Genomic DNA, 16,964 nt, shown 5'->3' with positions numbered 1-16,964 from the left:
TTGGTTTTTCGAGACAGGGTTTTTCTGTGGTTTTGGAGCCTGTCCTGGAACTAGCTCTTGTAGACCAGGCTGGTCTCAAACTCACAGAGATCTGCCTGCCTCTGCCTCCCAAGTGCTGGGGTGAGTTCTTAATTTCATTCTTCGAGTAGAGAATGTTACATCTTGTGAACTCTTCATGAGTGTAGGCATCTGAACTTCCCTCTCAGAGTTGCTCTGGCCAATCCTGTGTGTATTGGTCAGCTCTTCCACTGCTTTGCATTCTTCTTCAGCCCTTTGGTTGTGCTGATGCATCTTATTTAATCTCCGTATATTTGTGAACTTTTCTACAACTGATTTTCACTTTATACTACTGTGACTATAGAATTGTTGCCTTATGCTTGCTGAGGCGTGCCTGTGGCTGAACACATGATATGTCCCAAAGCAAGTATTTCATGCTCTTAGAAAAGATTGCGGGTTTTTTTTTTTTGATGTTTGGAGGTAGAATGTTCTATGTATGTCTATTAGGTCCATTTGATTTAAAGGGTAGCTAAAGTTGAATGGTTGAATTTTCTGCATTGATTTTCTGTCCTTTGACAGAATCCACTATTGAAAGTGAGATCATATATAATCCCCCAATATTGCATAACTCTCTTCAGGCCTGTTACTTACTTAGTACATTTAGGTATTCCTATGTTGAGTGCACATGGATGCAAGTGTGTGTGTATGTATGTATGTGTGTGTGTGTATGTATATGTTTTATACTCTTCATGAATTTCCTCCTGTTCTTAGCAACATTTCCCTTTATTGCATCGTTAACCTCATCTTTACATAAACCTTCTTGTCTCTCTCCCCATGTTTAGCTTGGCCTATTTGTCCTGATCTAAGCATAGCCTCTCTTGGTTGCTTTGGGTTCCCCTTTACATGAAGCATCTTTCCTATTGCTATCCTTCTAGTCTACGTACCATTAAAGCTAGAGCAAGTTCTCATAAGCAGTATACAGGTCTGTTTTGTTTTGTGTTTATTTATTTATATTTATGACTATTTTAATTTTTATTGACCGGGGAGAAGGCCTTGCTATACCCCAGGCTGACATTGAACTAGAAATGCTCCAGAGTCTACTCTCATGGTGCTAGGATCACAGACCTGTGCACTAGGCCTGACTGTTTTTCATCTGTGCTTTTCACTCTGTGACTCCCCCTCCCCCCGCTTATTTTATGCATATGGATGTTTTGCCTGGATGTATGCATGATATCACATACATGCAGTGCCTGTGGAGGCCAGAAGAGGAGGTCAGATCCCCTGGGGCTAGAGTTAGAGATCATTAGGAACTGCCGTGTATGTGGGTGTTAGAAGTTGAACCCTGGTCCTCTGGAAACACATTCACAGCTCTTAAACACTGAGCCATCTCTCTAGACCCGACTCTGACATTTGGTAGAGAATTTAATTCATTTACACTCCAGATAATTGATGAAAAGTAAGAGCTTCCTAAAAATTTTCTCCTATATTTTATAGCTTCTTGGTGGTTTTCCTTTTTTTGATGTCTTCTGTGTTGATATTTTGTAGTGATGGAATTAGCCTTTTTTTTATTTTTTAAGTAACGTTTCCATCTATTCTTTGAAAATTTCATAATGATTTTCATTGCCCTTCCAGCTCCTACCCACCTTCCTACCCATCCAAGTTGTGTGTGTGTGTGTGTGTGTGTGTGTGTGTGTGTGTGTGTGTGTGTGTCTTTTAAACCAACCAAGTCTCAGTTTGTACTGGCTGACTCCTACTTGGGGTGAGGCCTGTGTTGGAGTGTAGTTGAAATACCAAATGTCACTCCATTGCAGAAACTGACTTTCCCTCTCCAAGCAGCAATCAAATGCCAATAGCTTATTAGCTAATGGTAGGACCTTGTGTCTCCCTCCCCTAGTTTGTGCCTGTATAACAAGCTGCTTAAACTAGTAGTAGTTTAACCTTATTGAATGTTAAAAAAAAGGCATTTATTTATAAAGTTTGAGGGTTCATGTACTTGGAATACTGGAATAGGAAAAATTTTATGTGTCAAAACTACACCTCTCCACAAAATACCTCCAAGTATATTTTTCTTCCACACTACCAATATTTTACTTTTTGGCGAAATCACTTACACGGTTCATATTGCATCTCCCTTACCTTACCTATTTTTTAATCATCCCTATCTTTTCACCTATTAGAGGTAAGAATCACTTTTGTGGCAGCATCACAGCATTAGAATCCTCTGATTTGGGCTGCCTGTGCACTTTCTCAGCGGTGTTCACACCATGGGTTTTCCTGTTGAGTTTGCAGCCTTTTGTTTCTGCTCGAAGAATGTCCTTCTCCATTTGCTGCAAAGCAGGCTGAATGGACTTCTTCAGGGAAAGCCTGTATGTGTTTATTTCTGGAGTGCTTTGTCAACTAAAGTGTATTGGGTCAGCATTTCTGCTGTGGCTTCTCCTTAGGCTTTGAGATGTGTCCATCCATCGCCTCTTGGAAACTGATGTCAGCTGAGAGATCTGAATGCCCTGGGTAACATGAGCATCTTCTTTCTCTGTCTACTTCCAGGACTCTGTGTGTTTGATTTTGGAAGTTTCACTGTGTGTCTTGGTGTAGTCTTCTCTGAGAGAACTCTGACTGGAAGCAGTTGAGACCCCTGCACAAAGGCATTCATAACTTTCCCCAGACATTCAGCTGTTTTTTTTTTAACTCTCTGCCCCCTTCTCTTTCTCTTTTGGAATCTTGTAATACAATATTTTAGGTTTCTTAATGATGTCTCCTAAAGCACGGAGACTTTCTCTATTCTTTATTTTCCTATGACTAGATATTTTCAAATAACCCGTTTTTGAGTTCAAATTCTTCCTCCTGCTTGATCAATCTGACTATTGACAATCTAATACATTTCTCACTTTATTTATTGTAATTTTTAGCTTCAGAATTGCGGAGCTCCCCCTCTTTCAAAAGAACCCATTTCAATCTGGTAAACTTTTTATTTTCTTCATTTGTTATTTCCCTAATTTCATCGAACTATTTCTTTGTGTCCGTTTATAGTATGGTGAGCTTCCTTCAATCATTTTGCATTCTTTTTCAGGGAATTCATGGATCTCAGTCTCTTTGGTGCCAGCTGCTGTAAAATGGTTGTATTCTTTGGAAGTGTGTTTCCTTGGATTTTCATGTTTCTTGCCTCAGATTGATATCTACACATGTAAGGAGTGGCTCTTTACAAGCTGGCTCTTTGGGGTTAAGGATAGTCGTCTCTGTGGATGGGTGTAAGGGAACTAGTTGGGTGGCTGTGCCACCTCTGGACCCAGTGACAGCACAGTGAAGTAAGTCTGTGTAGCTGTTAGCTGAGGTTGGCTATACCTGAGATTACTGCTGTCCATAATGGCAGCAAAGGCTATTGGGGTCCTCCTGGTCTGTCTTTCTCCTACTGAGGAAACTATAGGCAAGGAGCCTCTCTTGGCACTTGGTCTGGCTTGCAGTAGTGTTGGCAACAATGTTATTCATGATGCTGTGCAGTTGCCATGGGTTCAGGGTCTGAAACACAAGCACTTTTGAAGGGACCAAGGACTAGAACCTGCATATTTTCCAGAATATGTGAAGTATACCAAACTGTATAATAATAATAATTATGATTATTATTGTATAACAATTAATAACAATAATAATAGCTATTGTTATTACTATCCACAGCAGCAGCAAAGTTGGGTTTTGCTACGTAGTTATGGCTGACCTGGTACTCAGTATATAGCTTAAGCTATTCTCAATGTCATAGCAGTTCTCCTGCCCCAACTTTTTTAATGCTGGATTTATAGGTATGTGTTACCTTGACTAACCAGGTTTTCTTTGGTTGATGAAGATGAAATCCCATCCAATGAGTGCTGATACTTTAAAATATAAATTAGTAAAATATAAATTAATTAAGTTTAATGGTTAATGTCCTAGAGTTGGTTTTTCTCTTTTCTCAGTGTCCTCTATCCCAATACTACTTACAGTTCTAGAGGAGGAGCTATGCTTCTTAGAGTTATTTTGAAAAATGTTGGTGCTTTTTATAATATTTTCTCTCAGAAGTTCATAATGCCTGGGGCTGTTAAAGACACTTAAAAATCCTGCACTGAAGATAAGTTGATTGATAATCTTTTCAATCTTGGACTGTTTCAAAAGTCCACGTTGGAGACATTGTTCTGAGATTTTTGTTTTTTCTTTGTTTATGCCCACCACACTTACTAAAGAAGCCCCAACTAGAGGTGCAATTTCCCCCTTTTCCGTGGGAATGTAGGAATGTGAGCAAAGGCTGTCCCTGTCACCCCGTGGTGCTTTGATCCAACAGTGCCTAGAAGGGATGCCTGGAGCCCTGAGGCCTGTCTGGCCAGCAGACAGTCCCGGGCCTATTTCTATCAGTGACTAATTCTTCCTCACTGGAAGGTTGCCTAGCTCTGGTCCTTGCCCAGAACTGTGTCCATGCTGGCTCCCATGTAATCTGTGATGGTGCCCAGCATGAGGTTTCGGGAAAAAGAAGAGTCTGTCGCAGACCCTTGGGAAGTGCTTCGGAGATGCTAGCATACAAAATAAGCACAGAAAAGAGAGCCTGCCAGACAGAGCAGAGCCTGAGCTGACAAAATGACCAGAAGATGGAGTGGATGCTGGAGACCTGACCTGGGCTGCTCCCCCCTTCACATGTGGCCCTGGGAGTGGGGCCTGATGCTGTGTTGCCATGGCATGGGGAAGTTCTGTGAATACACAAAGCCTAGCTTCTAGACTCAGCAAATGGAAATGTCTGATGCTGGTGGGTCAGTTACTTTTCTCATTCTGGTGTTCAAATAACTGAGAAAAGAAGCTCTGGGATGGACAGGCTCCTCGATTTAAGGGTGCAACCATTATGGTAGGGAATGAATACTGGCAGAGCTGAAGGTAGCTGGGTACACTGCATCTGTAGCCAGGGTCAATATTAGCTCTCACCCCAAATCGGAGTGGCATCTCACATCAACCATGGTTAAGTTCTATGTTAACTAGGTTCCATGGAGCATCTAAGATGTTATCTCTAATTTAAGGGCTTTGTTATTGAGCATAAGTGCAGATTTGACTGGGTATCCTATGTCTGGCATTCCTGTCTCAAGGCCGCAAAGTCCATGGGGGCTTGGCTAGCTTCTTACCCTTTACACTACTTTTGTCATAGTAACATGTCCTCATATATAGGTGTCTTAGCTCTTTGTCAGCTTGACACAGTTAGACTTAGCTATGATTCAGGCAAGACGAAAAAAGTCACCCTGTGTACATCACAAAAGCATACTACTTAAGTTATGGACACTTATATTACCTTTATGTAGGATCTCCTGTTTTGTTGAATTAGATCAGTAAGGATTGGGGGGCCTTAAATTTCAAGGTCAAATGAAGCTGCCCATCTTCCAAGTGGAGTTTCTTCTATTTCCTAGATATTATGGAATCTCCTGGGATGTAGCAGGCATAAGCCTTCCTTTGGAAGTTGCCAGGGGCCCTTTGGTGTTCACTTTGGGGTTTCTGGTCTCGAGGAAGGTAGGGATCTGGTTTAGTTTGGCAGCCTCTGTTGCCACCAACACTAATGAATGGAATTTCTGTAAGTGTGACTTATGGGCTCATGTGTCCTTTGAAATCTTTAGAAAGTGTTACAGGCTAACCTACAGGCTTTCATAGGGAACTGCTGAAGGTTGCTTGATCCGTTGCTGGGCCAGGCACTAAGTATCAGTGTGGGGCATCTCATGTCTTCTGATTGGAGGGATAGAGTGTGGATAGGGAGAAGAAGGTACTGAACTGGGCAGTGGGAAGGGATGGAAAAAGGACTCTCCTTGCCTTTGGGGGTTTATATGCCACTTTGGGGAAAGGAGGCCAGTAAATAGCTGTAATTCAAATCTAGACTCTTATAGGAGAGGGCTTATAGATGGGGTCAGGGGAAGGATGACAGGGTTGGTGCTCATGGGTCCCAGAAGAGCAGGATGGCTATGGAGTGCAGCAGGAGCCTATTTCCCTGCACAACTGGTCCCCATCCTTGTTCTCCGTGTGTGGCTGGCAGCCCTGTTACTGCCCGTCACAGCAGGGAGGTCCTGGCTGCCATAGTCTCAGGGGGCCCTTTCACTCACCCTTCCCACAGGACACTCTGCAGCTCAGTCCTTCACTCCCTACCACCTTGTCTTCTCACAGGACCCCTCAGATGGTGGCCCTGATCTCAGGCAGAAAAAACGCTTTCCCCAGTCCGCCTAGAACCTCTACTCCATCTAATGTCTCAATGCCATTTGTTTTCTAGAGATTTTCTTGGGATTGTTTTTTCTTCCTTTAGTCCAGAAGGGACAGAGAGCTATTCTGCCTTTTGAAACTCTCACGTGTGTTTGCATGATACTCAGCACACAGCTTCATTTTCATAGCCACAGCAGCCTCTCTGGGGCTTGCACTTCTGTCCCGTGCTCCTGGATCAAGTTGTTCACTAAGTGCAGCTGTCAGCAGGGACAGGATTCCGCATAAGCAGGACAGGACTCTAGAAAGGTATGGTTAATTTCTGAAGTTCTCTTTAGACCAAGCTAGATCACCCCACTATTGTCAACTTCAGATGAATTTGTGGCCCCATGGCTATGAGGTAGACAGACATGATGCATGCAATCGAACTGAACTGAATCTCAGAAACCACGGTGTGATGGCTCCAGCCAGCTGCTTAGCGGAGATGACTCAACGAGCAGCCCTGTGGTCTTAGAATATATGCAGAGGGGCCCTAGAACACACCACATACCCACTCTCCCCAGGAGGCCAGTCTTCAATGCTTTTATAGAAGACTTCAGGAGGGGCAGACCAGGCACCTACTCCCCAAGGCAGCTTATTGGCTCTGCTCTGTTCCAATAGGCAGGACTTGGTGTGAGTGTTTCCCAGGGGAAGTAATCATGTCTATAACATTCTTTCAAGAGCTCAGGGTGACCAAGGAAAGGCTCCTGGGGATTCCTTGCTGGAACAGATCGTCTTGTAGGGTTGATTGTCACATAATGACTGAAGAGGGAAGGTGATGCTTTGCCATCCGGTGGGAGCTGTAAATGTTTGCGGGAGGCAAGAGTCTCAGCCCCCGAGCAACCAGCTGTGCTGGCATCAGGGTGGTCCTGGCTGCTTACTGGTGACATGACACTGTCAAGAGGCTGCATGCTGAGGCTGCCTGTCCTCCATATGTGCTCTCACACATAACTAGTGTAGAGATTGTAATAAATACCTGCCCATGTTTATACAAGTCAATGAGATTTGGAGACTTGGGCTTTACAGAAACAGCATCCAAAAAGGGGGCTTGGTACCTAGTTGCCTGTTGACTTTGAAACGAACAGGGGCTTAGGAATGCTTGGCCTTGCTAAATGATGTCAGAAAGAGGGCCTGGTAGTGATGGTGGTGGTGGTGTGTGTGTGTGGTTGTGTGTATGTATGTGTATGTGGTATGTGTGGTGTGTGTGGTGTGTGTGGTATGTGTTGTGTGTGTGTATATATATGGTATGTGTGGTGTGTATTATGTGTGTGTGGTATGTGTGGTGTGTGTATATGTGTGTGTGTATGTGGTATGTGTGGTGTGTCGTGTGTGTGGTTGTGTGGTTGTGTGTGTGGTTGTGTGTGTGTGTGGTTGTAGTATGTGTGGTGTGTGTGGTGTATGTTATGTGTGTGTATGGTATCTGTGGTGTGTGTATGTGTTGTGTGAGTATATTAGCAGTCGTGGTGTGTGTAGTGTGTGTGTATGTATGTATGCATATGCGGTGTATGTGTGGTATGTGTGTTCTCCAGAATGTAGCTTACCTTGGAAATTTTAATGGAGAGAAGTCCCCTCTATTTGAGTGATACTAGAGTAAATATAATTGTGGTCTCTTCCCTCCAAAGCCGTCAGAATATACACAGCTCTGAGAAAATCCGTAAAAGATCCAGAAGGAAGTTGAAAATGGTTCTCACCAGTGCCTTAGTTTTATAAGAGGAGAATTTCTGTAAGCAGGAATGAGCAGATGGGATTTCATCCGCATCTTTGAGCAAAGCGTACATCTCACAAATCAGCGTGAGGGAGGAAGGCTTTATGCTGGCTCTCAGTTGGAGGATGCCGGCCTTCGTGGCCAGGGAAGACACATCAGCAGAAGCAGCTCACAGCTGTGGCAGTAAGAATATGCAATGATTTGCTTTTACCTGGGTGGATCAGGAAGTAGAGACCCAGCGGGAAGCCAAGGCAGCCTATAGAAACTTCAAGACAAGGCCCTTAGCATCCCATTTCCTCCAGCAAGGCTTTACCTTCAAACATGCTACCAAGTAGTCTAACTCATGAGTTCCTGGGGAACGTGTACCATAATCTATCCCATGAAATGAATCCCATATGAGTCATACTGTCTGTGTCCTTGAAGAGCTATAAAAGGAAGAGTGTGTGGGAAAATGAATGTGGGATTGATCTCATGAGAAATGGAAGAACGCTTGTTCATAGTTCTCAGAAAACAGATTCTGTAGCCACAAGTGGGTGGCAGTGTGTTGCAGTCAAGAGTGCCCGTGTAAAGCGCTAGGCTAATAGAGACTGAAACCCAGACTTGCCTCTCACTGATGCACAGTGAACCTGGCAGGTAAATCTTTGGAAACAAATAGACCCTGGCCCTATAAACACAGAACATGGCCAACGTCACAGGGTTGGGAGGAAGAGCACAATCATGGGAGGACACTTCTGCAAGTGCAGGCAGGATCATTGTGATCACTCAGATGCCCAATGTCCCCACCTCTGCCTGCCCATGTGCCCGCACAAACTGCCAGAGGCCATTTGAGATACTTTGTCAATTTACTGCAACTAAGAATCACCAGCAAAGAGAGTCTCAGTGAAGGATTGATCTAGATTAGTTTGGTGTGTGTGTGTCTGTGTACACACACAAGCATATTTGTATGGTCTATGTGTGTGTATGTGTGGTGTGTGCATGGTGTGTGTGTGTAGTATATGTGTGTGGTATGTGTGTGGTGTTTGATGTGTGGTGTGTATGTGTGTACATGTGTGTGTGGTGTGTTTTTGTGGTGTGCATGTGTGTATGTGTGTGGTGTGTATGTTTGTGTGGTGTATATATGTGGTATGCATATGTATGTGTATGTACATGTGTGTATGCATGTAGGATTGTCTTGATCGTCTTAATTGGTATGAAAAGACCTAGATTTAAAGTGGGCCATACCATCCCTGGGTCTAGGGCCCTGGCGTATGTAAGAGTAGAGAATCTAGTTGAGCAGTAAGCGACCATGCCTTTCTCGTTATTCTTTTTCTGCTTCTGACTATGGCTATGACTAGCTGCCTCGTGTTCTTCCCTTGACTTCCCTGAAATGATGGACTATAACCTGGAACTGTAAGGCAAATAAACCCCTTCTCCTTTAAGTTATTTGGTTTTGTTCTGTCGGGATGTTTTATGACAGCAACAGACACGAAACTAAAACACTGTGCAAGGCAGATGGAGTCTTCTTCTCAGGCGAAGTTAGAGCCACTCAGAACACATTTGCTGCATGCATTCACTCCCTCCAGGGAGAGGCACACTCTGCCTTCTGCCCTTCCCTTTTCTCCTGGCTAGGAGGCCCCCATCACTTATCCCACTTAACAGAAGAGCTTGGCAATTTTAAGCAAACTCAAAATCCATAGCAACCACCTTCCCCAGGGTGGGTGTGAGACCACCAGCCTTGAGCCTTCTTGGTTACATACCTGTTTGTTTTGTACCTATCAAAGACCACTGGGTCCAGGGTTTGACCTCCTGCCCTCACACGGCTGCAAACAGTTCAGAAAACAGCCATGCAATTGTCTGATGGCTTGTCTCTCCTTTGGAAACAGAACCAGAGCTTAACTGTGGTATTCAAGTGCCCTGAAGAAACAGATCAGGGGGGAAATGAACATCTGATTTCTAGAATAGACCCCATACCAGTCGACTGGAGATTATAAAACAAGTAGAACCCCCCCAGGATGCAGTGCATTGGTCTACACTGGCTTCACCCTGGCCTCCAGTAGCTCCAAAAGAATGCTAATCCAAAATTGGGTCTGAGACTTTGTGTAATGCTTCCTCTCCCTCCCTAAGGGAAGTCCTCAAATCTGCACACATTTGCTTGCCCACGGCCCAGACAGACTTAACTGGTACTTCATAGTGATATTCTATTCACGCTGGGAAATTCCGGGAGCCCCATGTGGGGTGGAGGCCTGGGTGGGGCACCAGGAGGAGCTGTGGCTCATCACGTCGGCATCATGTGGTGATGTCTTCTCTCCTCTCACAGTCTCCGCCTTTCTGAACAGTGGGGACTTTACCCCTTAGTTAGAAATGTTGGCATTTCTTTCTCTTCTGTTTCTACCTTGACTCTTTTCCTCAAAGGTCTTAAGGATTCCGAAATCTTCTTTTCTTTAGTGATTGATAGGACAGGATGCAAGCTTGTCTGCAGAGGCGGTTTCCATGCTGTGAACCAGGGGCTGTTTTATTGTCCAGAGGGGGAGACATTGCTTAATAGCCCTGTGTCCCTGTACCTTCATGGAAACCTGCATGCTTATGCTGAGTGAAGGCATTCAGTTGGTTGTCCAGGCTTTCCAGAAAGCATGACAGCTGCCCAGATAGACTCCCTTGTGACAAGTTCTGTAGGAGAACTAAACGAGACCAGACTCTTGGCTAAACTAAGGCCGAGAGTCTCATGGTTTCCAAAGTCACTGCAAAAGGGCCTTATCAGGTATGATCAACAGTAGAAACTATTTTTTAATATCCCATTTTAAAGAGATTATGCACGTGTGTGTGTGTGTGTGTGTGTGTGTGTGTGTGTGTGTGTGTGTGATATGAATGCATTGTTTTGCTTGCATTCCTGTTGCCATGATAAAATATACTGACCAAAAGCAACTTCAGGGAAAAGGGGGTTTATTTCACCTCACAGTTCATCACCATGGGGAAATCAAAGCTGGAACTTCAAACCGCAGTTCCTCTCATAGCCACGGCCCAGAGCACAGAGAAATGAATGCATGCCTGTTGACTTGCATGCTTGTCTACGCTCAGCTTGATTTACCTACTCCCATACAATTCAGAACCCCCTGCTTAGGAATGGTGTCACCCACAGTGGGCTGGGTATTCCCACATCGGTTAATATAGTTAATACAGCCCACCGCAGACCAGCCCCAAGGGCTGCCCAATAAACAGTCCCGCACTGCACTGAGGCTCTCTTCCCAGGTGATGTTAGGTTTTGTCAAGTTGCCAATTGAAGCTAACCATTACATGCTGTTAAATTAAAAAAGAAATCCAATTTTCTGTTTGTTTCCTACCCTAGTGTACTTTCTTAATCAAAGGACACTAGTATATGTGACTTTGATCGTGCCCCATGGCTTTTCCAGGATTAAGTGGGATGAAGAGGGCCCTCATATTGCGGAGGCTGTCTCCTTGCTGAAGGGCTGTAGGCAGGAGCCAGACCGTCCGCTTTCAGAAAGCTGTGGGGATAGCTGGGAGATTCCTCTGTCCTTAGAGCACTCTGAAACATAGTATAGGGATTTTCCTTTGAGCAGACAACCTGGTACTTATTGTTTCTCCCAGCAAGACATGACATCTTATTTATTTTTTAAGAAGCATTTTGGTGGCACAGTTGTCTATACAAATAGTTCAGGTTATATGACTAAAAAAAAAAAATCCTGTCAAAAAGCAAAGTAAGGTAAGCAATGGCTTATTAGTCTTATAATTCCAAGTTTTAGTCTATTATTGAGGGGATGGTAAAATCAAGAGCAGACAGAGTCCAGGGACCCTTGCCTGCTTGTATATTTGGTTCTTAGCTAGGTTTCTCTGTTTTTTTTTTTAAAGGATTTATTTTTATTTTATACATAGAGCAAAATTGTTTGCATGTGTACACTACATGCATGCTTGATGCCCATGGAGACCGAAGAAAGGGTCAGAACCCTTGAAAACGGGTCTTCCAAACTGTTGTGTGTCACCCTGGGGTTCTAGGAGCTGAATCTGAGACCTCTGCAAGAACAGCCAGTGCTCTTAACATGTACAGGGCCCAGCCATGAAACGGTACCAGCCACCTTCGATGTGCGCCTTCCTACTGCAACAATCAAGACAGCCCCTCACAGACATGTCCACAGGACAGCCTCATCTAGAAACTTCCTCATGAAGACTTTCTTCCCCAGTGATTCTAGGTTGTCATGTTGACAACTAAAACAGATGCTGAGGTTTTTCTGCTGTCCTGTTTAACTCTTGCTAAGACCAGCGGTTGGCTGGTCAATTGGAAACCCAGAGTCTTTGTCGCAGCCTACGGCTTGGAGGAGGGCACAGTCAGAACCCTGCTCTGGATCTACCTCCGGGTCGCTCCCTACATTGTGCTGTTCTGTATCTCCTGAAATTAAAGCTCTTTCTGTTTCTTCCAGATAACTTGTTCAAACCCAAAGAAAGGTGCATTTCAGAGAAGGAGATGCATATGCGATCTAAAAGGTACGTGGCTCTTGCGGGAGGTGTGGAAAGAGCTGGGCGGGGAGGCTTGAAGGGCCCTGATGCTGCCCCTCAGGCCAAGGCTTCCAGGCTCACATTGAAGGGCTGAGGTCATCTTGGCGGCTGAGGTAGGCAAAGTTGCAGGGCTGTGCATCGGAATGTTTATGCTGCTCCTGGAGCAACCTTAGGAAAGCGGTGGGTCTTGGATTCGGGAGCGGGCCCATAATTGGTCCCCGAGTGATCAGCAGGTTCTACACTGGAACTCTACCGATGTATTTGCCTCGTGGCGCTGGGCAGAAGCCATGAGCCCATGAGCGGCAGCACCTTTGAAAGTCTTTTTACGAGGAGCAGAGAACCCGTTTCTATGGAGGGCCTTGACTGGGGCGGTCCTGAGGAAAAGCTTCCAAACTGGAAGCCAACAGAGCATGGAAGCCAGAGGGGCCTCTGAGGGGCCACAAACCGGCATTTCTGGCATGTCTGTCTCCGGCAGTGTTGGCAGGGGCCACCAAGGTTCTCCCTGCTCTGCCTGGCTAGTCACTATCTAAGACTCCCACTGACTCTTACCACTCTGGGGCACACAAAGGCTACTATTCTTTTTAGGACCTGGCCTCTTAACCAGGACACAAAAGCTCAGCAGGGTTGGCCATGTTCACACACATAAAATGTCATTAAGCTATAATAAAGTGCCTAGCCCTGGGAGAGATTATAGTAATTAAATCAAATTGATAGTGCACTCAGAGACACCACCGAAATAGGAAGAATAATTTTGCCCCCATTCCAGACCCTAAATCTCTGCTTTTATCGTGATTATGTTGTTTCCATAATAATTAAGTAACTTTTAGTTACCTACAGGGAACCTCTCTGAAAGTAAGAAAACAAGAATTGGGGGGGGCATACCATTAATGATATGACTCCCAGCGTTCTAGCCAGAGCTTATAAAGGATCCCTCAATTTGAAGACTTGCTGTTTCGTAAATGAAAAGTTGTATATACCTTGCAACAAAAGCGTTCTCTTCAATTTAATGGGGAAAAAAGAAAAGAAAGAAAAGAAACAATTTCCCTTATTGATCCCCAAACCTAAAACTGCTATTACAAGCCCTTGCCCACCAAACAATTTAATTTATGGGCTTCAAAGCAGCATTGGTAGACAGAGATCTGTCCTGGTGTGTCTCTGAAGAAGAAACTGATGTTGAAGGAGCACCAGTAAGCTAGGTGATGCTGTATCTACAGTCTTCCATGGCCCTTAACTGGTGTCCTGGGATGGACTAAGCAATTGGATCTCCTTGTTAATGGAGTGTCCTGGCTGGGCTCTGACCCTGGCTCCCCACAGTCATCTGAAACTGCTTTTTCTTCATATTCCTTGTCTTGGATTATGTTGCTTATATTTTCATTTAAACCAAGCAGCAGAGTAAAACTGAAATTCCCTCAAGATCAATGTGCCTGCTGCCTTTGGCTCAGTCCCAGACCTATCTGCTAGGGTGCTTACAGTCTGTCTTCTTTCTCTTTCCCTTCAGAGCCTGCCATTTGTACCTTTCAGCAGACACATGGTCTTTAACCACATGTGGTATCGTGCTATACTTGCCTTTCCTTCTATCACTTGCTATTTCCTGGTGTCGTCCATGAGCTTTTCCAAGAGGCAGATTTCTGTCCTCCTAGGTTTTGCCTGTCCGCTCAGTGTATTTTAGGTGGGCATACTAATATATATCAGGCTCTCACTGGAGGAAGCAGTGCAGGGCCAGAGGTGGGACATGGAAGCTTTTGTTTCCTCTTTCCAGTTGAGTTGGAGGGACAGCTCAAGGAGAGAAGTTTCTGGAGCTCTGGAACCGCCCACTTGAGGGCTTTGGAACCAACTCCTCTGTGATCTTCTCTCCTGGTCCTTGTTCAAATCCTGCCTGACTGCAGCAAAGGTACATTCACACATTCACTCAACCCTCACTCTTACCTATGAAGTGCCAGGCACTGTCAAATCACAGGCCCCTGCAGGGCTTTGTGAGTAGCTGTGTGCTACGTAGTTGGGGCACAACGCCTAACAGTGAGTAATAAGCATTCAACTTGAGGTCCCAATGCCAGCCCACCATTAGCCGTCTGAGGGCTGTGCCCAAACCTCTTGCTCTTGTTGGGACTCATGCTTCTTATTGTATGACACAGGGACCCTCTGTGCCTCTTCCAGAGCTTGTGAGGGCAGAACGTGTTTACTCATGTCTGGTGACTAGCCAGATGTGACCTGCTGATACTGCCATTGTCCTTTCACACCCCGCACTCATGCTTCTAAGTGCTGAACATCGCAACTGTGTTCCATCTGACTTTCATACAGAAGAGAAAATGAAAAAAAAAAAGTTTTTTTTGTATTGCTATATCAATATATCTCTATCTCTATTTATATCTATATGCCTACAGGATCAGGGTGAAATGAGTCCAGTGTGTTGGAAAAAAATCAGGTAGCATCAGTACTGAACAGTTAGCGTTGGGGAAGAAGAAACCTTCTAGACAAGGAAGGGTCCCTTAGGTCCTGCTGGTAACTCAGAAGTTCGTAATTTACATGGGGAGAAGGACAAAATATTTGAGTCCGGAATGTATTTAGAATCAGCTTTAATCAGACATGCCGTAGGCTAAGAGGAAACTTTTTTTCCCCCAGTATATGATTCTTGCTACTGCCATCCTGTTGTTCTTTGTCAAATTGCAGGAAGTCAAACATTGGATGGCCAAAAGGTGGTTATATAGGAAATGTTGACTTTCAGAATGGCAAACCAGTAGGTTGATCATTGTTTAGAGGGAGACTGCTCGTTCATTTCCTGGCCACCCAGACCTGAATAATAACACAGAAACTATATTAATTACAACACTGTTTGGTCAATAGCTTAGGCATATTTCTAGCTAACTCATCTCTTAAATTAACTCATTTCTATTCATCTGTGTATTGCCACGAGGCTGTGGCTTACGGGGTAAGGTTCTGGCTGGCGTCTTTCTCCTTCAGCAGCTACATGGCATCTGCCCGACTCCCCCTACTTTTTCTCTATATCTCTGTTTGGATTTTCTGCATGGCTTAACTCTACTAAACCACTGGCTGAAAGAGTTTCTTTAATAACCAATGGTAGTAAAACATATTCATAGCATACAGAGGGAAATCCCACATCAGAACATCCCTCCTTTTACAAGTGAGTCATTGTCAGTGCAAATACAGGATGAGAAGTGACTTCTACATAAATATCTGGGCTCCCCAGCTTGCCTGCTATACTGCCCAAGTCCCGTCATTGAAACACTGTTCCCAGAATGTCTACATCCTGGGACCTCAGAGAAGGTCTTTTCTTCTTTTTTTCAGGACTATGGATTTAATATGGTTTATAAATATATTTAAATCTTTTTATTTTTTTAATCTTTTATCGTTTTCTAACAAAATAAAATACAATAAGAAAACACAAAAGCCATCACACTGAAGTTGGACAAGGGAAACCAACAGAAATAAAAGAGCCCCCAAGAGAAGGCACTAGAATCAGAGACCCACTAGTTCACATAGTCAGGAGTCCTAAAAAATACTGAACTGAAAGCTGTAGTATTTATTCAGAGGACCTGGTACAGACCCAAGCAAGCCCTGTGCTTGCTGCTTTCGTCTCTGAGTTCATACGAGCTTTGCTTGGTTGGTTTAGAGGGCTTTGTTCTCCTGGGGTCCTCCATCCCCTCTGGCTCTTACCCTCTTTTGCCTCTTCTTCCTTGGGGTCCCCCATGTACTCTGAGGGGAAAGGAGTTGTTCTTCAAGACGCCACCTTATCATGTAAAGACCCTACCTGTGCGCGCCTTCCTGCTGATGAGCCAGACTGCCTGCACCCCCACCCCAGCACCTGCCGTCTTGTTCCTCATCCTGCCCCCCGTCTGTTTCAGAATCTATAATAACTTGCCGGAAGTTAAAAAGAAAAGAGAAGAGCAAAGGAAAAGAGTGATCTTGCAGAGTAACAGACTCCGAGCAGAAGTCTTCAAAAAGGTAGCTCGCCTGGCGCACGCAGGCGTGACGGGGGTGGTGCGCAGGAAAGGGGAACTTGACATCTTTGTTTCCTTGTTCCTCCAGCAATTACTGGACCAGCTCCTTCAGAGAAATGCCGTCTGATCCCAGGTGGCCCTGCTAGCCACAGCCTAGATCTGGGAAGACGTCCGACGTTGGATGACCCATTAAACTTAACACTGTCTTCACATGTGAAAGATACTTTTATTTTACTTTTTTTTTTTTCTTTCCGAAAGACCCAAGGAAACAAAAGTCCTGGAGTCAATAGATCAGCAGTCTGTTGCTGGGACTTCTGTTACTCGGAATCTGCTAGACATACCACCCCACCCCCTTTTTAATTATTATTATTATTACTTTGACTTGTGAATTTTACCATTGCTTCTGAAGTTTCCAGTATACCATTTCCACCCAAGCAGGGATGCTTTATATGTTCAAGTATGCTTAGATAATGGTTTTTTTTTTGGAGGGGGGTGTGCAGTACTTTTTTTTTTATTAAGTTTTTGAGAAGCAAAAATCTACCATATTTTAATTCCTAATCTCAATGGCTGCCAATTCTGAAATCCAAAGTATGGCTCAAAGT

General features: G+C 44.4%; 1 protein-coding gene across 2 annotated transcripts in view; it reads left to right on the top strand.

Moving 5' to 3' along the window:
* C8H10orf90 (chromosome 8 C10orf90 homolog) overlaps positions 1-16,636 on the top strand; it is a 220,696-nt gene extending 204,060 nt beyond the window's left edge. For both annotated transcript variants that reach the window (XM_026781037.1, XM_026781036.1), the window contains 3 exons: positions 12,331-12,394; positions 16,267-16,366; positions 16,451-16,636. In XM_026781037.1, coding sequence (XP_026636838.1) covers positions 12,331-12,394; positions 16,267-16,366; positions 16,451-16,489 — 203 coding nt within the window. In that variant the 3' untranslated portion in view covers positions 16,490-16,636. The remainder of the gene's footprint in view (positions 1-12,330; positions 12,395-16,266; positions 16,367-16,450) is intronic.
* The last annotated feature ends 328 nt before the right edge of the window (positions 16,637-16,964 follow it).

This window comes from Microtus ochrogaster, chromosome 8 (genome assembly GCF_000317375.1).
Source record: "Microtus ochrogaster isolate Prairie Vole_2 chromosome 8, MicOch1.0, whole genome shotgun sequence".
Classification (NCBI taxonomy): domain Eukaryota; kingdom Metazoa; phylum Chordata; class Mammalia; order Rodentia; family Cricetidae; genus Microtus; species Microtus ochrogaster.
This window is presented reverse-complemented; position numbering and strand designations above follow the sequence as displayed.